The sequence below is a fragment of the Pristiophorus japonicus genome, chromosome 8, assembly GCF_044704955.1.
Source record: "Pristiophorus japonicus isolate sPriJap1 chromosome 8, sPriJap1.hap1, whole genome shotgun sequence".
NCBI classification, from domain to species: domain Eukaryota; kingdom Metazoa; phylum Chordata; class Chondrichthyes; family Pristiophoridae; genus Pristiophorus; species Pristiophorus japonicus.
Genome location: NC_091984.1, coordinates 202,485,232 through 202,505,991, shown reverse-complemented (window position 1 = coordinate 202,505,991; position 20,760 = coordinate 202,485,232). Strand labels below are relative to the sequence as shown.

General features: G+C 43.6%; 1 protein-coding gene across 4 annotated transcripts in view; it reads right to left on the bottom strand.

Annotated features, from left to right (window-relative positions):
• Positions 1-20,760, bottom strand: part of glt1d1 (glycosyltransferase 1 domain containing 1) — a 90,146-nt gene that overhangs the window by 56,928 nt on the left and 12,458 nt on the right. For all 4 annotated transcript variants that reach the window (XM_070887776.1, XM_070887778.1, XM_070887777.1 and 1 more), the window contains 2 exons: positions 13,547-13,652; positions 12,057-12,108 (listed from right to left, as the gene is read on the bottom strand). In XM_070887776.1, coding sequence (XP_070743877.1) covers positions 12,057-12,108; positions 13,547-13,652 — 158 coding nt within the window. The remainder of the gene's footprint in view (positions 1-12,056; positions 12,109-13,546; positions 13,653-20,760) is intronic.

Below are 20,760 nucleotides of genomic sequence, written 5' to 3'. Positions count from 1 at the left end.
TCTTAAATTAATCTGTAACAATTACCCATAGAAAACTGTACTTGGGATTTTTAAAGAAGATTGGTAAGAAGTGAAATTATGACAATTAACTAAACTGGAAGGCAAAATATTTGCTTTAGGGTCCTCAGTAGAACATAACTTTACATTACAAGTAGAACAAACATATCCCATAGCAATTTAATGCTCGCATGGCTATCATGTTTCTGGATTTTTTAAAACATTTTTCCACAAAATTAATTTGGTCCACACCATGGACAAGTAGTGACTGCCTTAAAATGCTGACTGGCTATATTAAATATGAGTAGTTGTCATATATGTGTATAGAAATTTAACAGCATAGCCTGGTAAGTTGGAGGGGAAAAAAAACAAACATTGGATTGATAGAAAAAAAGGAAAAGTAAAGAAAAAATATTGCATTTTACATTATTTTAAATCTCCAACAATTAAAACCTAAAGGAATGAGACTACACTCGTAATCATTCATTTTCAGTGCCAGAAAGATTGTTTGGCAATAATTAACACTTATCACATCGTTAAAAGGGTACTTAGACTGGAATAGACGAGGTTTATCTTTCTACATTTAGTTTGTATCAACCACTGCAATACAGCAACTTCACGCCATTCAATGCATTTCAATGGTGAGCCAGACAGCGAGATGCAGTTTTCGTGAAGCTAACGATGGAGCGGTGCAACTGGGACAACAACCATTGTTTTCTTTTCCGTTTATCTGCGCATCTGGCCCTAGTCTGAAGTTATTGTACCATTTGTGCATAAATAACAGATAGCGCCATTAGCCTCAGTCACTTTGACAGCAAATTATGGGTGCATTGATTCCTGCAGCAAATTAAAACACAGTGCTCCATTATGTTTCAAGTGATCACAGCAGATGCTGCATTTCAGAGGTTTCTCGCCATGGTGTTGAAGTCCTTTTGTGAAAAGCACAATGAAGTAGAAAACGTAAAGAAAATTTACAGTGTGATATCTCCCAACATTTCCAGCTCCAGACATTGTCAATTGTATGTCACAAATTTGCAATGTATTCTGAAGATTCTCTTTTACACAAACTGTTAAACAGCGATAGTTTTTTTTAAGCTTTGCTAGGGAAATGTGTTCATCAGCGCAATCGTAGCCTAATGAAAACCTACCATTACAGTTAATCTCAGAAATATTAATAACCAAAAGTACACACTAGTGCAAAATTGGAAAAGAGTACGATATTAAATAAAATAATTTTTACATTTTCATTATTCAGCATTTATTCAATACCAATAAGCATGATCAAAAATAGCCTTTGGCACTAGGTGTTTGAGATAAACAAAGCTACAATGGCTAATCCCTTAGTATGCCAGTATCTTCTTTCTATTTTGTCTTTAAAAAAACACAGCAAGTTAATAAAACTGCTCTCTTCTATTCAGCATTCCTTGTAAAGACTCTAATCTACTTTCATCTCTTGAATTGAAAGCAATCAAAATAGTGTTTAGCTTTCGAGTCCAATTAAATAAGGTCTTTATGTCAGAGATCACTATAAATCAAATCCAAAAGTTGCACTATATATCAAATTGGTGTGGAAAAATGTAAATCTTTGTATGTCATGACACATAGCAGCGAGACAGAGTTTAACTATATAACAAAAATCTCACTGCAGGTACAGAATAGAAATTTTGATCATTTGCTACGTTGCAAACTCCAGTGCTACAGATTAATTAGCAGTAAGATATATAAAAATACAAGGTGAGTGCCAATTTACTGGCTTGTTTGTAGACCTATTGAATTCAATGCAGCTGTGCTGGCTCTATGAAAGAGCTAGCCATTAAGTCCAATTCCCCTGCTAGAGCTAGCCATTTAGTCCAATTCCCCTGTCTTTTCCCCATACTGTTCCCAATTTTTCTTTTCATAAATTCTCCTAACCTCTCCCTTCATTCTCAGTGCCATTCAATCTTCATGTACTTATAGCCTTGGTCAACGTCCCTTTCATTACCCAGTTATTTTAATCAAGGGTTATGTTGTTCTATACAAGAACTCATTCATTGTCGTTTGACTGCATGGACCAATAGCGAGATCAGAGTGAGCAAAAAAAAAATGCAAATATTCACACAAAAAATTTTAACTGAATAGCTCAATCAATATTAGGTCAGAGAATGAAAGGCAGGCTGGGTGGGAACACTGGACGTGGAAGTTAAGTGACATTCAAAGAATACAGTTGCTTTTTATTGTACCATTCTTCTTTCATCATTCATTGCCATATGCAAACAGAATTATACCGAAATAGCGCAGAAACTGTAAGTGCGACCCTAGAGGACTCAAATTCAGCTTAATGCATTGCAATGTAGAACCACTCTTTATCCTGTGTTATCACATCAAGATAACAAGTTACTCAGGGAATACAGATACCTTTGAGAAACTCTCTTCATAGTGGCTCATGATGCGACCATAACAAGGTTAGCTTGGGATCTAATTTTCTCTGGGTAGTTTCTAACCAGTCAGAGAGTGTAACACAAAGGAGGGAGTAATCATCCACCAAGCAAAATTCTTCCTGTTAATCACTATTTCTTACTGAATTTACTTAAAATTGGTTGCTGTAGGAAATAATTACTTAAATGAGCAAAAACACTTACTTCCATCTTTGAATAAAGATAAATCTTTATGATGTGAACAGTGATAATTCTCAACAGCAAAGAAAATGAAGACAATAGACAAAATTTCAATAGTGTTTCCCTCAGGAAGATTGCATAATTTTTGGAAAAACGATGGATATTGTATAATAATCACACTATACAGTATGTCAATAAGATAAGCCATCAATCACCAAGGAAGAAGTCCAATAACCAAATTAAGGCCTAGCAGATGAATAATCTTAAGTTTCTTTGTTAGTTCACAAAAAAACATGAGTTCAAGAATTTTAACCTCGGTTTGTTCAAAATGAGTTTGAAATCTAGATTGGAAGAGCTAATTGTCAACTGAATGATTTAAATTTTTCAGGCATTCATGAACACCACAGGATATTTTTCAACCAATTTTCACTTGAATGCAGGAACTAAGATGGCCCACGATTCTGAAACTTCCTGTACCTTTGACAGAATGACTGAGATATTACTTTTTAATTTGTTCTCAGGTTGTAATGATGCTGGCAAGACTACATTTATGCTCATTCCCAGTTTCCCTTCTGCTTGAACTACACAGTCCTTGTGGTGATGGTCATGATCACAAGATGATAATGGAGAAACTTCTTCCACTTAACATTGCAGTCCCTTAAGGCGCGAGGGTTAGGCAATACTAGAAAGGTTTCAATCAGGGTGACCAAGGCTGGGAACTCAACATCCAGGGGTATTCAACATTCAGGAAGGATAGACAGAAAAGAAAAGGAGGTGGGGTAGCGTTACTGGTTAAAGAGGAAATTAATGCAATAGTAAGGAAGGACATTAGCTTGGATGATGTGGAATCTGTATGGGTGGAGCTGCGGAATACCAAAGGGCAGAAAACGCTAGTGGGAGTTGTGTACAGACCACCAAACAATAGTAGTGAGGTTGGGGACAGCATCAAACAAGAAATTAGGGATGCGTGCAATAAAGGTACAGCAGTTATCATGGGCGACTTTAATCTACATATTGATTGGGCTAACCAAACTGGTAGCAATATGATGGAGGACGATTTCCTGGAGTGTATTAGGGATGGTTTTCTGGACCAATATGTCGAGGAACCAACTAGAGGGCTGGCCATCCTAGACTAGGTGATGTGTAATGAGAAAGGACTAATTATCAATCTTGTTGTGCGAGGCCCCTTGGGGAAGAGTGACCATAATATGGTAGAATTCTTTAGTAAGATGGAGAGTGACACAGTTAATTCAGAGATTAGGGTCCTGAACTTAAGGAAAGGTAACTTCGATGGTATGAGACGTGAATTGGCTAGAATAGACTGGTAAATGATACTTAAGAGGGTTGATGGTGGATAGGCAATGGCAAACATTTAAAGATCACATGGATGAACTTCAACAAATGTACATCCCTGGCTGAAGTAAAAATAAAATGGGGAAGGTGGCTCAACCATGGCAAACAAGGAAATTAAGGATAGTGTTAAATCCAAGGAAGAGGCATACAAATTTGCCAGAAAAATCAGCAAACCTGAGGACTGGGAGAAATTTAGAATTCAGCAGAGGAGAACAAAGGGTTTAATTAGGAGGGGGAAAATAGAGTATGAGAGGGAGCTTGCGGAACATAAAAACTGACTGCAAAAGCTTCTATAGATATATGAAGAGAAAAAGATTAGTGAAGTCAAACGTAGGTCCCTTGCAGTCAGATTCAGGTGAATTTATAATGGGGAACAAAGAAATGGCAGATCAGTTGAACAAATACTTTGGTTCTGTCTTCACGAAGGAAGACACAAATAACCTTCCGGAAGTACTAGGGGACCGAGGGTCTAGTGAGAAGGAGGAATTGAAGGATATCCTTATTAGACAGGAAATTGAGTTAGGGAAATTGATGAGATTGAAGGCCGATAAATCCTCAGGGCATGATAGTCTGCATCCCAAAGTACTTAAGGAAGTGGCCCTAGAAATAGTGGATGCATTGGTGATCATTTTCCAACAGTCTATCGACTCGATCAGTTCCTCTGGACTGGAGGGTAGCTAATATCACACCACTTTTTAAAAAAGGAGGGAGAGAAAACAGGTAATTATAGACCGGTTAGCCTGACATCAGTAATGGGGAAAATGTTGAAATCAATTATTAAAAGATGAAATAACAGCGCATTTGGAAAGCAGGTTCGGTCCAAGTCAACATGGATTTATGAAAGGGAAATCATGCTTGACAAAGCTTCTAGAATTTTTTGAGGATGTAACTAGTAGAGTGGACAAGGGAGAACCAGTGGATGTAGTGTATTTGGACTTTCAAAAGGCTTTTGACAAGGTCCCACACAAGAGATTGGTGTGCAAAATTAAAGCACATGGTATTGGGGGTAATGTACTGATGTGGATAGAGAACTGGTTAGCAGACAGGAGGCAGAGAGTCAGGATAAACGGGTCCTTTTCAGAATGGCAGGCAGTGACTAGTGGGGTGCCGCAGGGCTCAGTGCTGGGACCCCAGCTATTTACTGTATACATTAATGATTTGGATGAAGGAATTGAATGTAATATCTCCAAGTTTGCAGATGACACTAAACTGGGTGGCGGTGTGAGCTCTGAGGAGGACACTAAGAGGCTGCAGGGTGACTTGGACAGGTTAGGTGAGTGGGCAAATGCATGGCAGATGCAGTATAATGTGGATAAGTGTGAGGTTATTCACTTTGGGGGCAAAATCACGAAGGCAGAATATTATCTGAATGGCGGCAGATTAGGAAAAGGGGAGGTGCAACGAGACCTGGGTGTCATGGTACATCAGTCATTGAAAGTTGGCATGCAGGTACAGCAGGCGGTGAAGGCGGTAAATGGTATGTTGGCCTTCATAGCTAGGGGTTTTGAGTATAGGAGCACGGAGTTGTACAGGACCTTGGTGAGGCCTCACCTGGAATAGTGTGTTCAGTTTTGGTCTTCTAATCTGAGGAAGGACATATTTGTTATTGAGGGAATGCAGCGAAGTTTCACCAGACGGATTACAAGGATGGCTGGACTGACATATGAGGAGAAACTGGAGCGACTGGGCCTTTATTCACTGGAGTTCAGAAGGATGAGAGGGGATCTCATAGAAACATATAAAATTCTGATGGGACTGGACAGGTTAGATGCAGGAAGAATGTTCCCGATGTTGGGGAAGTCCAGAACCAGGGGACACAGTCTGAGGATAAGGGATAAGCCATTTAGGACTGAGATGAGGAGAAACTTCTTCAGTCAGAGAGTTGTTAACCTGTGGAATTCCCTACCGCAGAGAGTTGTTAATGCCAGTTTGTTGGATATATTCAAGAGGGAGTTAGATATGGCCCTTATGGTTAAAGGCATCAAGGGGTATGGAGAGAAAGCAGGAAGGGGGTACTGAGGTGAATGATCAGCCATGATCTTATTGAATGGTGGTGCAGGCTCGAAGGGCCGAATGGTCTACTCCTGCACCTATTTTCTATGTTTCTAACCACTGAAGGAAACGCTTTTTGGTAGGCTGGGTCCTTTCAAGAGGCTGGCCATTATTGGAGGCTCTGTGGCTTGCAATGTGACATATGGATTTCGACATTTATTATATGATCCAGGATGCTAAGAGCTGATTGAGGCGCAAAGTCAAAAAGTTCAAGAACTGAGTTTTCCTTGGCTGGTAATTGGTCAGTAAATAATCCCCATCTCTTGGATCTTGTGAGTAATCTTAGCTATATGAGGAAACAGAGGAAAAGTGTTAGAAACTTTCCAGACCAAGAAACTGACAGTCCATTAAGGGCTAAGCTCGATTCCTACAACAGTCCGAGTAGTTGTTTGTTTGGAAAGGTTGCCATGCAATGTCTTTCTCCATTTGATCTCCATTGACTCATGACGAACAGTCCAATTGTGAGTGTCACTGTTGAAAGATTCACATGTGTTGTTTTGTATTGGAATCAGCAACAGGTGGGAACCAGTTACTCCTTGGTTTATGTACCGTATTACTGTGGTACTGTCTTCCTAAATTCATCAATTTACGGACACGTCCTTTGAAGAATTGCAAAGCTAACAATCACTTCGAGCATTAGGGTCCACAATCCTTTTAAGTGTGCACTCCATTCTGTGGGGAAAGTATCCATCAAAGAAAGAAGGGGACAGTAGCTGCTCCTGATACCAGAATTGTACGACCTCTTCGTTGATCTTGATATTCTTGGGGCAATTTTCCAAAATGTTTTAGTTGCAATGGTCTCAAGAACAATCTTGAAATGGGCACTACTAATATGGCTTGTTGCAATCAACCCTAGGATTTGTATATAGTACCAAACATGAACCCTGGTTTGGCAGGGGGCAGCAGCAAAGCACATAACTGAACTATTCTAGTGGCTAAGATATTGGGTCAATTTTAAGCTTGCTGCCTGGGCATAGAACTGACATTGCAGATTGGTCATCCATTATAGAAACAAGCCCAATAGTAATTTCCATTGATTTCAATGGATACGGACATTGGGTGGTTTCTTTCATGGGCAGGTGATCCACAAGGGCGATTTATGCCCAGGTGGCAGATTTCAAATCTACACATTGCGTCCAAAGCTGACTGAAACCAAGCATTGATGAGGATAGGCGCTGTAGTGATTATTGGTAGTACTTTTCTTGATTTATGAAAAAGTTTTATCTCACATAAAACTCAACAGTTGTTGGATGACCATCTTGGGAAGGAGCCCAGATAAGGTGGTCAACTAAGAACTGGACGTAGCTGCTAAAATGTAGCCGCTTCAGTATGCAAAAGGCTCTCACTATCAACAGACACTTTTGTGAATCTCCCGAGTGTTGATTTGAGACAGAATAAAAGCAGGTTGTATTTGGTAGAACTCCCTCTGCAGCAGGTCTCACATTATTTCCAGTGGAATTCTTTCATTCCAGTGTGAAAGAATATGTTCTTGAACAGCCAGGCTCCCATCTGAATTATTTGTGATAGTGTTAACATCTTGGACTTTTCATCCAATCTGCACGAGTTAAGGCCTATGCGTCCAGTCTGCCAATCTTACTGCCCTTTTGAAGACTGCATGTAGTGGAAGTAAATTCCAGAGTCCTTCTGGTCGAAGGATACGCTCGATGCCTGGGAAAGCAGTCATTACTGCACCGCAAAGCCCAAAGCAAACTGAACTGAGCACCCTGCTCAATGAAAGTCACGCCTCTGAATTTGTGAAATGCTCTGCATATAAAAGCCAATTCTCTCCCTCTTCTATTTTTGTTATAAACTATTCCTATCTAAAATAGCCTAATCTAATCTTTTTGTCTATCTCCCATACCCCACTGTCCATTGTGAACGTAGGACCCACATCCAAAAAACTGACCTGTCTGAAAACCAGTTTCAAAGGCTTAGGCTGCTTGTGTCAGATGTGTTGTTTTTCTCATCGTACCCAGTACACAGACAAGATAACTCTTGCTGCAGTGAGTCAACACTAACAATTACACATAATGTTTGCTTTTGTTACATTGTTTCATTTCAAGTGCACTGGTGCATCAATTTCTGCAATATTAATTTGCCCATCTTCAGACTCTTCTAACTCTTGACATCAATTCTTCCACCAACATGTCAGCTGCTGCCACATTATGTGCCAGAGAAATAGTTCAAATTATTATCTATGATTATTCACTCCTTGGGAATTTAAATAAAAGAGTTCAGGACAGTAAAAGCATATGTCATCAGTTGGAAAGAATGGTCTTTATTTTCTCATTCCCTATTTAAAAAAAATGCAAAATAGCTTCAGACATGGTGATTCTTGGGCATTAAGAACATAAGAATTAGGAGCAGGATTAGGCCATGTGGAAGAACACAAAATAACATTTTCTAAGTAGATTATGTGAACATATTTTTAAATTCTGGGGAACAGTCCACTGATAGTCAGTATGTATGGGCGCAGTATTGTGAAATGGAAATGAGCTATGAAAATGCTGAAACTGGCACTTGTAATAATATACATCATTGCAGTGCTCAGCTAAAAATATACAAATCACATTGAAGCCATTATTTTGTTGTATTATAGCCACATTATTTATTGTTGCTTCTGGAGTGCTGCAAAATACATTTTGATATCCTGCATAAATAAACAAGATAAAATATTTACTATAGTTCCTTGAAGCATTAATATCAATTCTGAAGCTTCTATACCACCCATGGCCTTCAATCCCTGCAACAGGTATAAATAACTGAATTTAAAAGACCACTTAAGCAGGAAGATTTTCTAACTGGAGTCTGCGGGTTAATATTCTTGTTAGTTTGTCTTCACAATCCATAATCTGCTGACAAGGAAATTATTATGGGCCCAAATTTGGCCAGTACAGATTTCTGGCACATTCAGAGGTGCGCAGCTTTTCTGGAACAAAAAGGGCGCCAAGAATCTTCAGGCTGAGTTTGGCCGCTCCCCAGCCTCTCCTCGATGGTGGCACAGCATGGCAACTGGGTTTGGGGGCAGAGTCAGGTCCTGGCGCTGAAAACAGTACCGGGACCTCTGCACATGCACGCTAGAGTGTGCGCACATGCGCAGTAACTCCTCGCCCCCAGAATCCGTGAGTGTGCTCTGCAGGCTGTGTGTGAGGGGCCCGAAGCGCACCGCCCCCATCTCTGGCCGAATGGGCTCCCTCATTGGCGGCCCGCTGCCTTCCCTTCACATAAAGGTAGGACTTCTATTTTTTATTTGTTATTGATTGATTGATTGCTTATTACTTTGGTCTTTGTGCTTTAGGTGTAGGGTTCCTTCTATTTTTTATTTGTTAATTAATTGCTTATTACTTTTTGTGCTTTGTAAGTCTTGGTGCTAAGTGCAGGTCCTCTCAGCTTCCTTGTATTTTTTTTATTTGTTATTGAATGCTTATGTTTGTGCTTTGTTTAGTGCTTGGTGCTTTAAATGTACTTACCTACGCTGATTTCTTAACTCTCCGCAAGGGGTTTCTGTGCGGGCCACAAGTGGCCACATATGCTGGCCCAAGTTAGTTTGGAGCAACTATTAGCTTTTCAAACTAGCTTAAATGGCCAAAACAGACGTAGGTGGCTGGTAACGCCCCCGTTTGGAAAAAAAAAACGAAACTAAAAAAAAAATCTTAACTAAATCACTTACACTAGCGTAAATTAAATGTGCAGAATTGAGATTTTTAAGATACTGCAAAAAAAAATCAAGTTGCTCCAAAAAAAAACAATTTAGGCCCCAATTGTAGTGGTCAGAAGATTAAAAATGGCTTCTGTTTTTTGTGGCTGAAGGATCAGCAGCTTTTTTGTTAATGATCATTACCTAGTGATCCTTGGTGGAAAGTATATGTATGGGGACAAGTGAGGCTCAACTATTATGTCCCGAAGTTAAATAACCTGCTGAAACTCACTGTCTAGCCTCATACAAGAATGGGAGAAGGTATTAATTGGCTACTATTGCCAGTGGAAATCATACTTCAACAGAAATCACTGCCCTCGGGAAAGCAGGAAAGAATTGGGTGGGGCAGGGGAGCAGATACTGTAACCATTGAAAACATTTTGGCAAATGTGGGTTCATAAAGCCATATTTAAAAAGAGGCAAGGGGGAAAGTTAATAGGCAACATCAGCAGCTCCTCTGTCAACATTCAATGCTAGAAATTAAGGGATATGGAAAATATGTGTTGCATCTCATCATAGGATCAAAGAATGGTTACAGCACAGGAGGCCATTTGGCGCTTCAAGCCCATGCATTTCAGTTTGTCCCATTCCCCCACTCTTTCCCTGTAGCCCTGCAATTTTTTTTTCCTTCAGGTACTTATCCAATTGCCTTTTGAAAGTCATGATTGAATCTGCCTCAACCAACCTTTCAGGCCGTGCATTCCAGATCATAACCATTCACTGCGTAAAAAGGTTTTTCCTCATGTTGCCTTTTGTTCTTCTGACAATCACCTTAAATCTGTGTCCTCTGGTTCTCGACCCTTTCCGCCATTGGGAACAGTTTCTCTCTATCTACTCTGTCTAGATCCCCCAAGATTTTGATCACCGCTATCAAATTGTATCTCAACCTTCTCTGTTTTAAGTAGAACAACCCCACCTTCTCCAGTCTATTCACGCATCTGAAGTCCCTCATCCCTGGAACCATTCTCGTAAATCTTTTCTGTACCCTGTCTAATACCTTCACATCCTTCCGAAAGTGCGGTGCACAGAATTCAACACAATACTCCAGTTGAGGCCAAACCAATGTTTTATAAAGGTTCATAATAACTTCCTTGCTTTTGTATTCTATGCCTCTGTTTATGAAGCCCAGGATCCCACGTTTTTTTTAACCACTTTCTGAACCTGCCCTGCCACCTTCAACGATTTGTGCACATATACACCCATGTCTGGCCCTTTAGAATTGTACCCTTTAGTTTATATTGCCTCTCCTCGTTCTTCCCACCAAAATGTATCACATGGAAATTTTCTGGGTTAAATTTCATTTGCCACGTGTCCACCCATTCCACCAGCCTATGTCCTCTTCAAGTCTACCACTATTCTCCTTACTGTTTACTGTTTTGTGTTCTCTGCAAATTTTGAGATTGTGCCCTGTGCAAGTCATTAATGTATATCAAAAAAAGCAGTGATCCTAGTACAAAACCCTGGGGAACACCACTGTATACCTTCCTCCAGTCCGAGAAATAACTGTTCACCACTACTCTCTGTTTCCTGCCACTTAACCAATTTCGTGCCATGTTGCCACTGTCCCATGGGCTTCAACTTTGCTGGCAAGCTGATTATGTGGCACTTTATCAAACACCTTTTGGAAGTCCATGTACACGTCAACCGCATTGCCCTCATCAACCCTCTGTTAGCTCATCAATAAACTCAATCAAGTTAGTTAAAAACGATTTGCCTTTAACAAATCTGTGCTGGCTTTCCTTAATAAAACTGCACTTGTCCAATTGACAGTTAATTTTGTACCGGATTATCGTCTCTAAAAGCTTCCCCACTAACGAGGTTAAACTGACTGGCCTGTAGTTGCTGGGTTTATCCTTACACCCTTTTTTGAACAAAGGTGTAATATTTGCAATTCTCCAGGCCTCTGTATCTGAGAGGATTGGAAAATTATGGCCTCTGCAATTTCCACCTTTACTTCCCTCAGCATCCTAGGTGACTTAAGTACAGACAGCCTTTCTAGTACCGCCTCCTTATCAATCAGATTTATAGTTTAATTTATTATTTCTTTATTATTCGCATTTGTTATATTATTACCTTTCCTTGGGAGAAGAAAAAATGAATTGGTTGGATTATTTGACACAAACAGTGCAACTAATAATTTAATTATGGGGAATGCTTATTTTAACAGTGCAAAGTAATTATTTTCAGGTACCTGCCCCAGAAGGTATATTTGTTCCCAAAAATCACAAGGGTACAACAGTCATCAATCCTACCTTACTGCAAGCAGTTCAACTTAAAATAAGTTGTAAGCAGCCCAACTATAAAAATACATACAGATGCTGATGATACATGACAGGCAAAGCCAACACATTACAAAGACATACCCAATGCAGCTCTGCTGTTTTCTTCAACTGGTCTGTGAAAGCCACCAGAAACCTGGCGATTAAAAAGTTTTCAGAAAAAGATTATTAAAAAGGTTTCATGAAGACAGGCTGCTTCAGTACATTTGAGACATGTGTCAACGTTCAGGCTAAATGGATGTTAGACATTATAAAAAGCAATGCTTCAAAAAAAAAAGTGGTAAAATGGGGAGGAAATTTAATTAACAAATTGCAGTGTGGCAGTCAGCTTCAGAGGTTATTTTTAATAAATTTCAGGTTATCTGCATCTCTCTAGGCAGCTGTTCTGGACAGAAATGGTTAAATAAATTTAAACTGCAATAGTGTAAATCTGCCAAGAATTATGCTGTTTTATCAAAGTGTTGGCTGAGCACAGAACTCCACTAATAAGCCTTCAGTCAGAATACCAATGACTTTCTACAGAATTGAACAAAAATATCCATTTCATAACCAGTAGGTGTCAATAGGAAGACACAAAGATGGATACTACCCATGATGTATTAAGCCTTTGATATGTTTTGTTTGATCAGGCTAATTATTCTACTGGTTCTAAGTCCCATCAAACAGATCATGATTTAAAAAAAAAATAATTACTGTCTCCAATACTGTTGATGACGATCATACGCATTCATAGCAAAGGCACAGATTTGCTGTTGCTGAAACAGTATTAAAGAAATAAGGTACATTCTTCTTAATAGGAAATTTGTGTCAAGAAAATAGTTTTTTTTAAAAAGACTATTATTTCCATTAACACTGGGATATATGGAGACTGAATTGGAACCTTCATCTCCAAATGTGACATTTCTGTGTGAATTTTCATTAACTTGTATGTATAATACAGATAGTGTATTTTTGTAGGCATCATGTAACATATGAATAATTTGCAGCAATGCACATTATTAATGAGCAGTTTAAAGGTTCACAATAAACTGTCTAACAATAACCTAAATTTTTACTAGTAATGGAGTTCCAGCGAATTCACTGGTACTAAAGGCCATCATAAACCAACAACTTGCATCTATACAGTGCCATCAACGCAGAAATAATCGTCCCAAAGCACTTCATTGAGCCAAAGCAGGAGGGGTTCGGAGGAGTGAACAAAAGCTCGAGGGACTCATTTGCTAATAAAAATCAAAATACCATGAGGCACATTGTTGGGACAGAGTACTCTGCCGCTGGCTGTGCTACACCTGACTTGGGAATGCTCGACACCATCACTGGGGACCTGAAATGGGAAGAGTTCAGTTCTCTAGCACTATCGTCCTTCACCTTGAACACAATAAAGTATGTTTACTAGACGAATACAGGTGAGGAGAACCATTCAAGACTGATCCCCAGTTTATCAACAAAAACATCTAAACAAGCAGATAGTTCTGCAGATTCTCTTATTGATGGTGATTCAGATTTGTAGATTAAATTCTTGCACAATTCCCCCCTCCCCTCCACCACTGGAGAAAAAATATACACTTTGTTACCTAGATTTCTGAAGAATTGCCCCCATGACATCATGCTTCTTTTCATCCTTGATATCTTCATTGATGTCTGTTCCACCAAATATAACTCCATATGGGACACTACTGTCTAAAAGAAGAGACATTTTTACCTAATTGTAATTTCATTTTCTTGAACTTCTGACTTAGTTCACCACATCAGTACAATACAATAAGTGGTTCATCTGGTTAAGCTGATAAATACTATTTACTTTGATAACATAATTCAAAGTGGGAGGGAGAGGGGGAAAGGAGGGACAGGAAGGAAAAGAGGGAAAGGCGGGGGGGGGGGGGGGGAAGGGGGGAAAAGGGAGAATTGGGAAAAGTAAGAAGAGGAGGAGGAGCAAGGAGAGAGAGGGTAGATGAAAGGGAGAGGGCAGGAATAGGAGGACCAGTTTTAGCAAACGGCAAATATTCCACTCTTACCCTAGAGCTATCTCTGAAAAGAGTATATGTCATGAAGCTGATAATAGATAACCTAAAGTACTGGATGATCTTGAAGTTTGCTGATGGTGTGTCTACATGTGATAGCGAGAATGAATGCGAAAGAAAGGAAGAAATGGATCTTTGAACGAAGTTAGCAGATCATGTTATCCTGCTTACATGGGTCTCCACTGTCTGGAGTAAAAATAAAACAGGGAAGGTGGGTCAACCGTGGCTAACAAGGGAAATTAAGGATAGTGTTAAATCCAAGGAAGAGGCATATAAATTGGCCAGAAAAAGCAGCAAACCTGAGGATTGCGAGAAATTTAGAATCCAGCAGAGGAGGACAAAGTGTTTGATTAGGAGGGGGAAATAGAGTATGAGAGGTAGCTTGCTGGGAACATTAAAAACTGACTGCAAAAGTTTCTATAGATATGTGAAGAGAAAAAGATTAGTGAAGACAAACTTAGGTCCCTTGCAGTCAGATTCAGGTGAATTTATAATGGGGAACAAAGAAATGGCAGATCAATTGAACAAATACTTTGGTTCTGCCTTCACAAAGGAAGACACAAATAACCTTCCGGAAATACTAGGGGACCGAGGGTCTAGATGAGGAGGAGGAACTGAAGGAAATCCTTATTAGGCGGGAAATTGTGTTAGGGAAATTGATGGGATTGAAGGCCGATAAATCCCTGGGGCCTGATAGTCTGCATCCCAGAGTACTTAAGGTAGTGGCACTAGAAATAGTGGATGCATTGGTGATCATTTTCCAACAGTCTATCAACTCGGGATCAGTTCCTATGGACTGGAGGGTAGCTAATGCAACGCCACTTTTTAAAAAAGGAGGGAGAGAAAACGGGTAACTATAGACGAGTTAGCCTAACATCAATAGTGGGGAAAATGTTGGAATCAATTATTAAAGATGAAATAGCAGCACATTAGCAAAGCAGTAACAGGATCGGTCCAAGTCAGCATGGATTTATGAAAGGGAAATCGTGCTTGACAAATCTTCTACAATTTTTTGAGGATGTAACTAGTAGAGTGGACAAGGGAGAACCAGTGCATGTGGTGTATTTGGACTTCCAAAAGGCTTTTGACAAAGTCCCACACAAGAGATTGGTGTGCAAAATTAAAGCACATGGTATTGGGGGTAATGTACTGACGCGGATAGAGAACTGGTTGGCAGACAGGAAGCAGAGAGTCAGGATAAACGGGTCCTTTTCAGAATGGCAGGCAGTGACTAGTGGGGTGCCGCAGGGCTCAGTGTTGGGACCACAGCTATTTACAACATACATCAATGATTTGGATGAAGGAATTGAGTGTAATATCTCCAAGTTTGCAGATGACACTAAGCTGGGTGGTGGTGTGAGCTGTGAGGAGGATGCTAAGAGGCTGCAGGGTGACTTGGACAGGTTAGGTGAGTGAGCAAATGCATGGCAGATGCAGTATAATGTGGATAAATGTGAGGTTTATCCACTTTGGTGGCAAAAACACAAGGCGGATTATCTGAATGGCGGCAGATTAGGAAAAGCGAGGTGCAACGAGATCTGGGTGTTATGGTACATCAGTCATTGAAAGCTGGCATACAAGTACAGCAGGCGGGGAAGGCGGCAAATGGTATGTTGGCCTTCATAGCTAGGGGATTTGAGTATAGGAGTAGGGAGGTCTTACTGCAGTTGTGCAGGGCCTTGGTGAGGCCTCACCCGGAATATTGTGTGCAATTTTGGTCTCCTAATCGGAGAAAGGACGTTCTTGCTATTGAGTGAATGCAGCGAAGTTTCACTAGACTGATTCCTGGGATGGCAGGACTGTCATATGTGGAGAGACTGGATCAACTGGGCCTGTATTCACTGGAGTTTAGAAAGATGAGAGGGGATCCCATAGAAACACATAAAATTCTGATGGGACTGGACAGGTTAGATGCAGGGAGAATGTTCCCAATGTTGCAGAAGTCCAGAACCAGGGGACACAGTCTAAGGATAAGGGGTAAGCCACTTAAGACGGAGATGAGGAGAAACTTCTTCAGTCAGAGTTGTTAACCTGTGGAATTCCCTACCGCAGAAAGTTGTTGATGCCAGTTCGTTGGATATATTCAAGAGGGAGTTAGATTATGGCCCTTATGGCTAAGGGGATCAAGGGGTATGGAGAGAAAGCAGGAAAGGGGTACTGAGGGAATGATCAGCCATGATCTTATTGAATGGTGGTGCAGGCTCGATGGGCCAAACGACCTACTCCTGCACCTATTTTCTATGTTTCACACCAGGCATGTAGATATATAGGGGTCAAAATTCGGTATCGCCTCGTTTGGGGACGATAACTGAGGTGAGGCGGGACTTGGAAGTCCCACCCTGGCCGCAAAATTGGGGGTACTACACCACTTTTCTCTCCAACGCCCCCGCCCCACACTCTTTTCTCTGTCTCTCTCCCACCCTCCACTCCCCACTCTTTTCTGTATCTCTTCCCCCCTCCCCACCATCACTCTTCTCTCTCCCTCCCTTACCCCACCCCCCCCACTCCTCTCTCTCTCTTCTCTCCCCTCCCCCCACTCTTCTCTCTCCCTCGCTTCCCCCCCCCACCATCTCTCTTTTCTCTCTCTCTTCTCCCCCCCCCGCAATCACTCCTCTCCCCCCCTCATCACTCCTCTCCCCCCCCCCCCCCCATCACTCCTCTCCTCTCCCCCCCCATCACTCCTCTCCTCTCCTCTCCCCCCCATCACTCCTCTCCTCTCCTCTCCCCCCCATCACTCCTCTCCTCTCCTCTCCTCTCCCCCCCATCACTCCTCTCCTCTCCTCTCCTCTCCTCCCCATCACTCCTCTCCTCTCCTCTCCTCCCCTCTCTCCCCCCCCATCACTCCTCTCCTCTCCCCCCCATCACTCCTCTCCTCTCCCCCCCATCACTCCTCTCCTCTCCCCCCCATCACTCCTCTCCTCTCCCCCCCATCACTCCTCTCCTCTCCCCCCCATCACTCCTCTCCTCTCCCCCCCATCACTCCTCTCCTCTCCCCCCCATCACTCCTCTCCTCTCCCCCCCATCACTCCTCTCCTCTCCCCCCCATCACTCCTCTCCTCTCCCCCCCATCACTCCTCTCCTCTCCCCCCCATCACTCCTCTCCTCTCCCCCCCATCACTCCTCTCCTCTCCCCCCCATCACTCCTCTCCTCTCCCCCCCATCACTCCTCTCCTCTCCCCCCCATCACTCCTCTCCTCTCCCCCCCATCACTCCTCTCCTCTCCCCCCCATCACTCCTCTCCTCTCCCCCCCATCACTCCTCTCCTCTCCCCCCCATCACTCCTCTCCTCTCCCCCCCATCACTCCTCTCCTCTCCCCCCCATCACTCCTCTCCTCTCCCCCCCATCACTCCTCTCCTCTCCCCCCCATCACTCCTCTCCTCTCCCCCCCATCACTCCTCTCCTCTCCCCCCCATCACTCCTCTCCTCTCCCCCCCATCACTCCTCTCCTCTCCCCCCCATCACTCCTCTCCTCTCCCCCCCATCACTCCTCTCCTCTCCCCCCCATCACTCCTCTCCTCTCCCCCCCATCACTCCTCTCCTCTCCCCCCATCACTCCTCTCCTCTCCCCCCCATCACTCCTCTCCTCTCCCCCCCATCACTCCTCTCCTCTCCCCCCCATCACTCCTCTCCTCTCCCCCCCATCACTCCTCTCCTCTCCCCCCCATCACTCCTCTCCTCTCCCCCCCATCACTCCTCTCCTCTCCCCCCCATCACTCCTCTCCTCTCCCCCCCATCACTCCTCTCCTCTCCCCCCCATCACTCCTCTCCTCTCCCCCCCCCATCACTCCTCTCCTCTCCCCCCCCATCACTCCTCTCCTCTCCCCCCCCATCACTCCTCTCCTCTCCCCCCCATCACTCCTCTCCTCTCCCCCCCATCACTCCTCTCCTCTCCCCCCCATCACTCCTCTCCTCTCCCCCCCATCACTCCTCTCCTCTCCCCCCCATCACTCCTCTCCTCTCCCCCCCATCACTCCTCTCCTCTCCCCCCCATCACTCCTCTCCTCTCCCCCCATCACTCCTCTCCTCTCCCCCCCATCACTCCTCTCCTCTCCCCCCCATCACTCCTCTCCTCTCCCCCCCATCACTCCTCTCCTCTCCCCCCCATCACTCCTCTCCTCTCCCCCCCATCACTCCTCTCCTCTCCCCCCCATCACTCCTCTCCTCTCCCCCCCATCACTCCTCTCCTCTCCCCCCCATCACTCCTCTCCTCTCCCCCCCATCACTCCTCTCCTCTCCCCCCCATCACTCCTCTCCTCTCCCCCCCATCACTCCTCTCCTCTCCCCCCCATCACTCCTCTCCTCTCCCCCCCATCACTCCTCTCCTCTCCCCCCCATCACTCCTCTCCTCTCCCCCCCATCACTCCTCTCCTCTCCCCCCCATCACTCCTCTCCTCTCCCCCCCATCACTCCTCTCCTCTCCCCCCCATCACTCCTCTCCTCTCCCCCCCATCACTCCTCTCCTCTCCCCCCCATCACTCCTCTCCTCTCCCCCCCATCACTCCTCTCCTCTCCCCCCCATCACTCCTCTCCTCTCCCCCCCATCACTCCTCTCCTCTCCCCCCCATCACTCCTCTCCTCTCTCCCCCAATCACTCCTCTCCTCTCCCCCCCCCCAATCACTCCTCTCCTCTCCCCCCCCCCCAATCACTCCTCTCTTTTCTCCACCCCCCATCACTCTTCTCGCTCTTTCTCCACCCCTCCCCATCACTCTTCTCCGTGCCCCCCCCATCACTCTTCTCTCTTCCCCTCCCCCCCCCCCCCCCCATCATTCCTCTCTCTCTCTCTTCCACTCCACCACCCCCCCCATCCCTCTCCTCTCTCTCTTCGCCTCTTTCTCTTTCCCCCCCCCCCCCCAACCCACGAGAGGAAGTGGAGCGCAATGGCGGACGCACCACTGCCTCTTGGGGGCGGGACCCAGACAGTAAGCATGCAAACTTTTCATTGCTACATGGACTCGAGCACAGGACCCTCCCCTTCTATTAAAGGGGAGAGCACGCTTGAGCTCTGCAGTGGGGCGAGGGGCCATCACTATGCCACCGGGGATGCGGGGTGCCGTGGCCATAGCCCAGCAGCGGAGTGGCGGGCTGCACCATCGTGGCATGTACCCCGCAAAATAAACCACGAAAGGCCAGACTGGTAAGTCGGCCGGGGAAAAGAAATGGCGTTGCACACCTCCAGTTTACTTTTCGCCACGCTAACAGAATGCGTCCCGGTTCATGACCTGCGAGGCTGGCGCCGACATCGCCCAGGGCTGCCCAATTTCAATTGCTGGACGAAAATGGCCGGCTGTGCATGGCAATGGCATCATCATCGCCGGCCATGCTGGTTATGAGCCTCCACTAATTCCCGCGCAATTTCACGGGTGCCCCCCACCCCCAGGGGCACTAACGGGAGGCACAAACTATACAAATTTCACCCCTGTAGACCTTTTTAAAGGTGGTAACACAGGTAGAAAACGTTATAAAAAGGCTTTTGCACAATAGGCAAGAGTAAAAAAAAAGGAACTGACGCTGCATATGTGCAAAACATTGTTTGGAGTATTGAATGCAGTTCCTGGCACCCCAATACAAGCACGATAAGAGCCATAGAAAGATGCAGCAATGATTCAGCAAAATGATACAAGGAATGAGAAGTTCTAGCTGTGGACAAAGCTAGAAACATTGGGGCTTTTTCACTGGAACACAACTGGTAATAATGTTTTAAACAGAGAAAATAAAGAGGAGTTATAATAGAGGCCTGACTCCAATATTCCCCATCCACCAGCAGCCACACAGTTTCCTGGGAGAGGCAAAAAAACAGCTTTAAAAAAAAAAGCCCTAGGCTAATTGATGTTAAAATGAGTTCCAGGAGACAACAATGACCACGGGATACATCACACAACATCCCATCAATAATATCAGCCTCCTCCAAGTATTCGCCCAGCTTTCTTTTTAATGTTTGGAATGAAACTGCACCCACTGCACGAGGCAGAAACCTATACCAAGAAGGTCAATTACCCTTTTGGAAAATAAAAATTATGTAGCATCAAACCTAGTTCTACGCTTAATGTAATTTGTACATATCCAATCATTCTCACTAATTTATCTAATCCAAATAATCTGACCACATGTACACAGCCTAGTCCTTTCATCACTTTAAACACTTCATTCAAGTCTCCCCGAAGACTGTGCTTTTCTAAAATGAAAAAGACCCAACTCCCTGGGCCTATCGTGATAACCAAGGGTTTCTAAGCTAGGGATTAATCTCATGGCGCTCCTCTGAACCTTTTCCAGGGCCTCTATATCTCCCACCACATGAGAGGAACAGTACTGGAAACAGATTGGGCCTAACCAAGGTCCTGTATAAGTTCTCTCCCATAGTCCCCACTCCCATGGTACGGTAAGAACTGATCACCTGAGGAGAAGCAGGTGCAAACTTGCATTACACTGCTCCGTGACTCACTGAATGTGCAAATATGAAACCTTTCTCCATTATTGCCAAATAATATCATGTAAATTATAGCTGATATATTCTCTAATCACAATCATACGTATGAAGTCAATCAGCCTTACGGTGAGTTCATAGAGGCCTCGCCAATTATCTTTAGGATCATGCATTAATAACCTACTGTTCAGGGAATGAATGTTCTTCATTTAGAATTGCTTCCTCTTTGCCTTTGTTGGAAACTCTCAAAATTTTAATCATTTTGCATTTTGTTTTGCTGCACATATAAAATGATTTGGCACTGTGTCTAGATTCAAGTTGTTGCCAAAACTGAGGTACTGTGA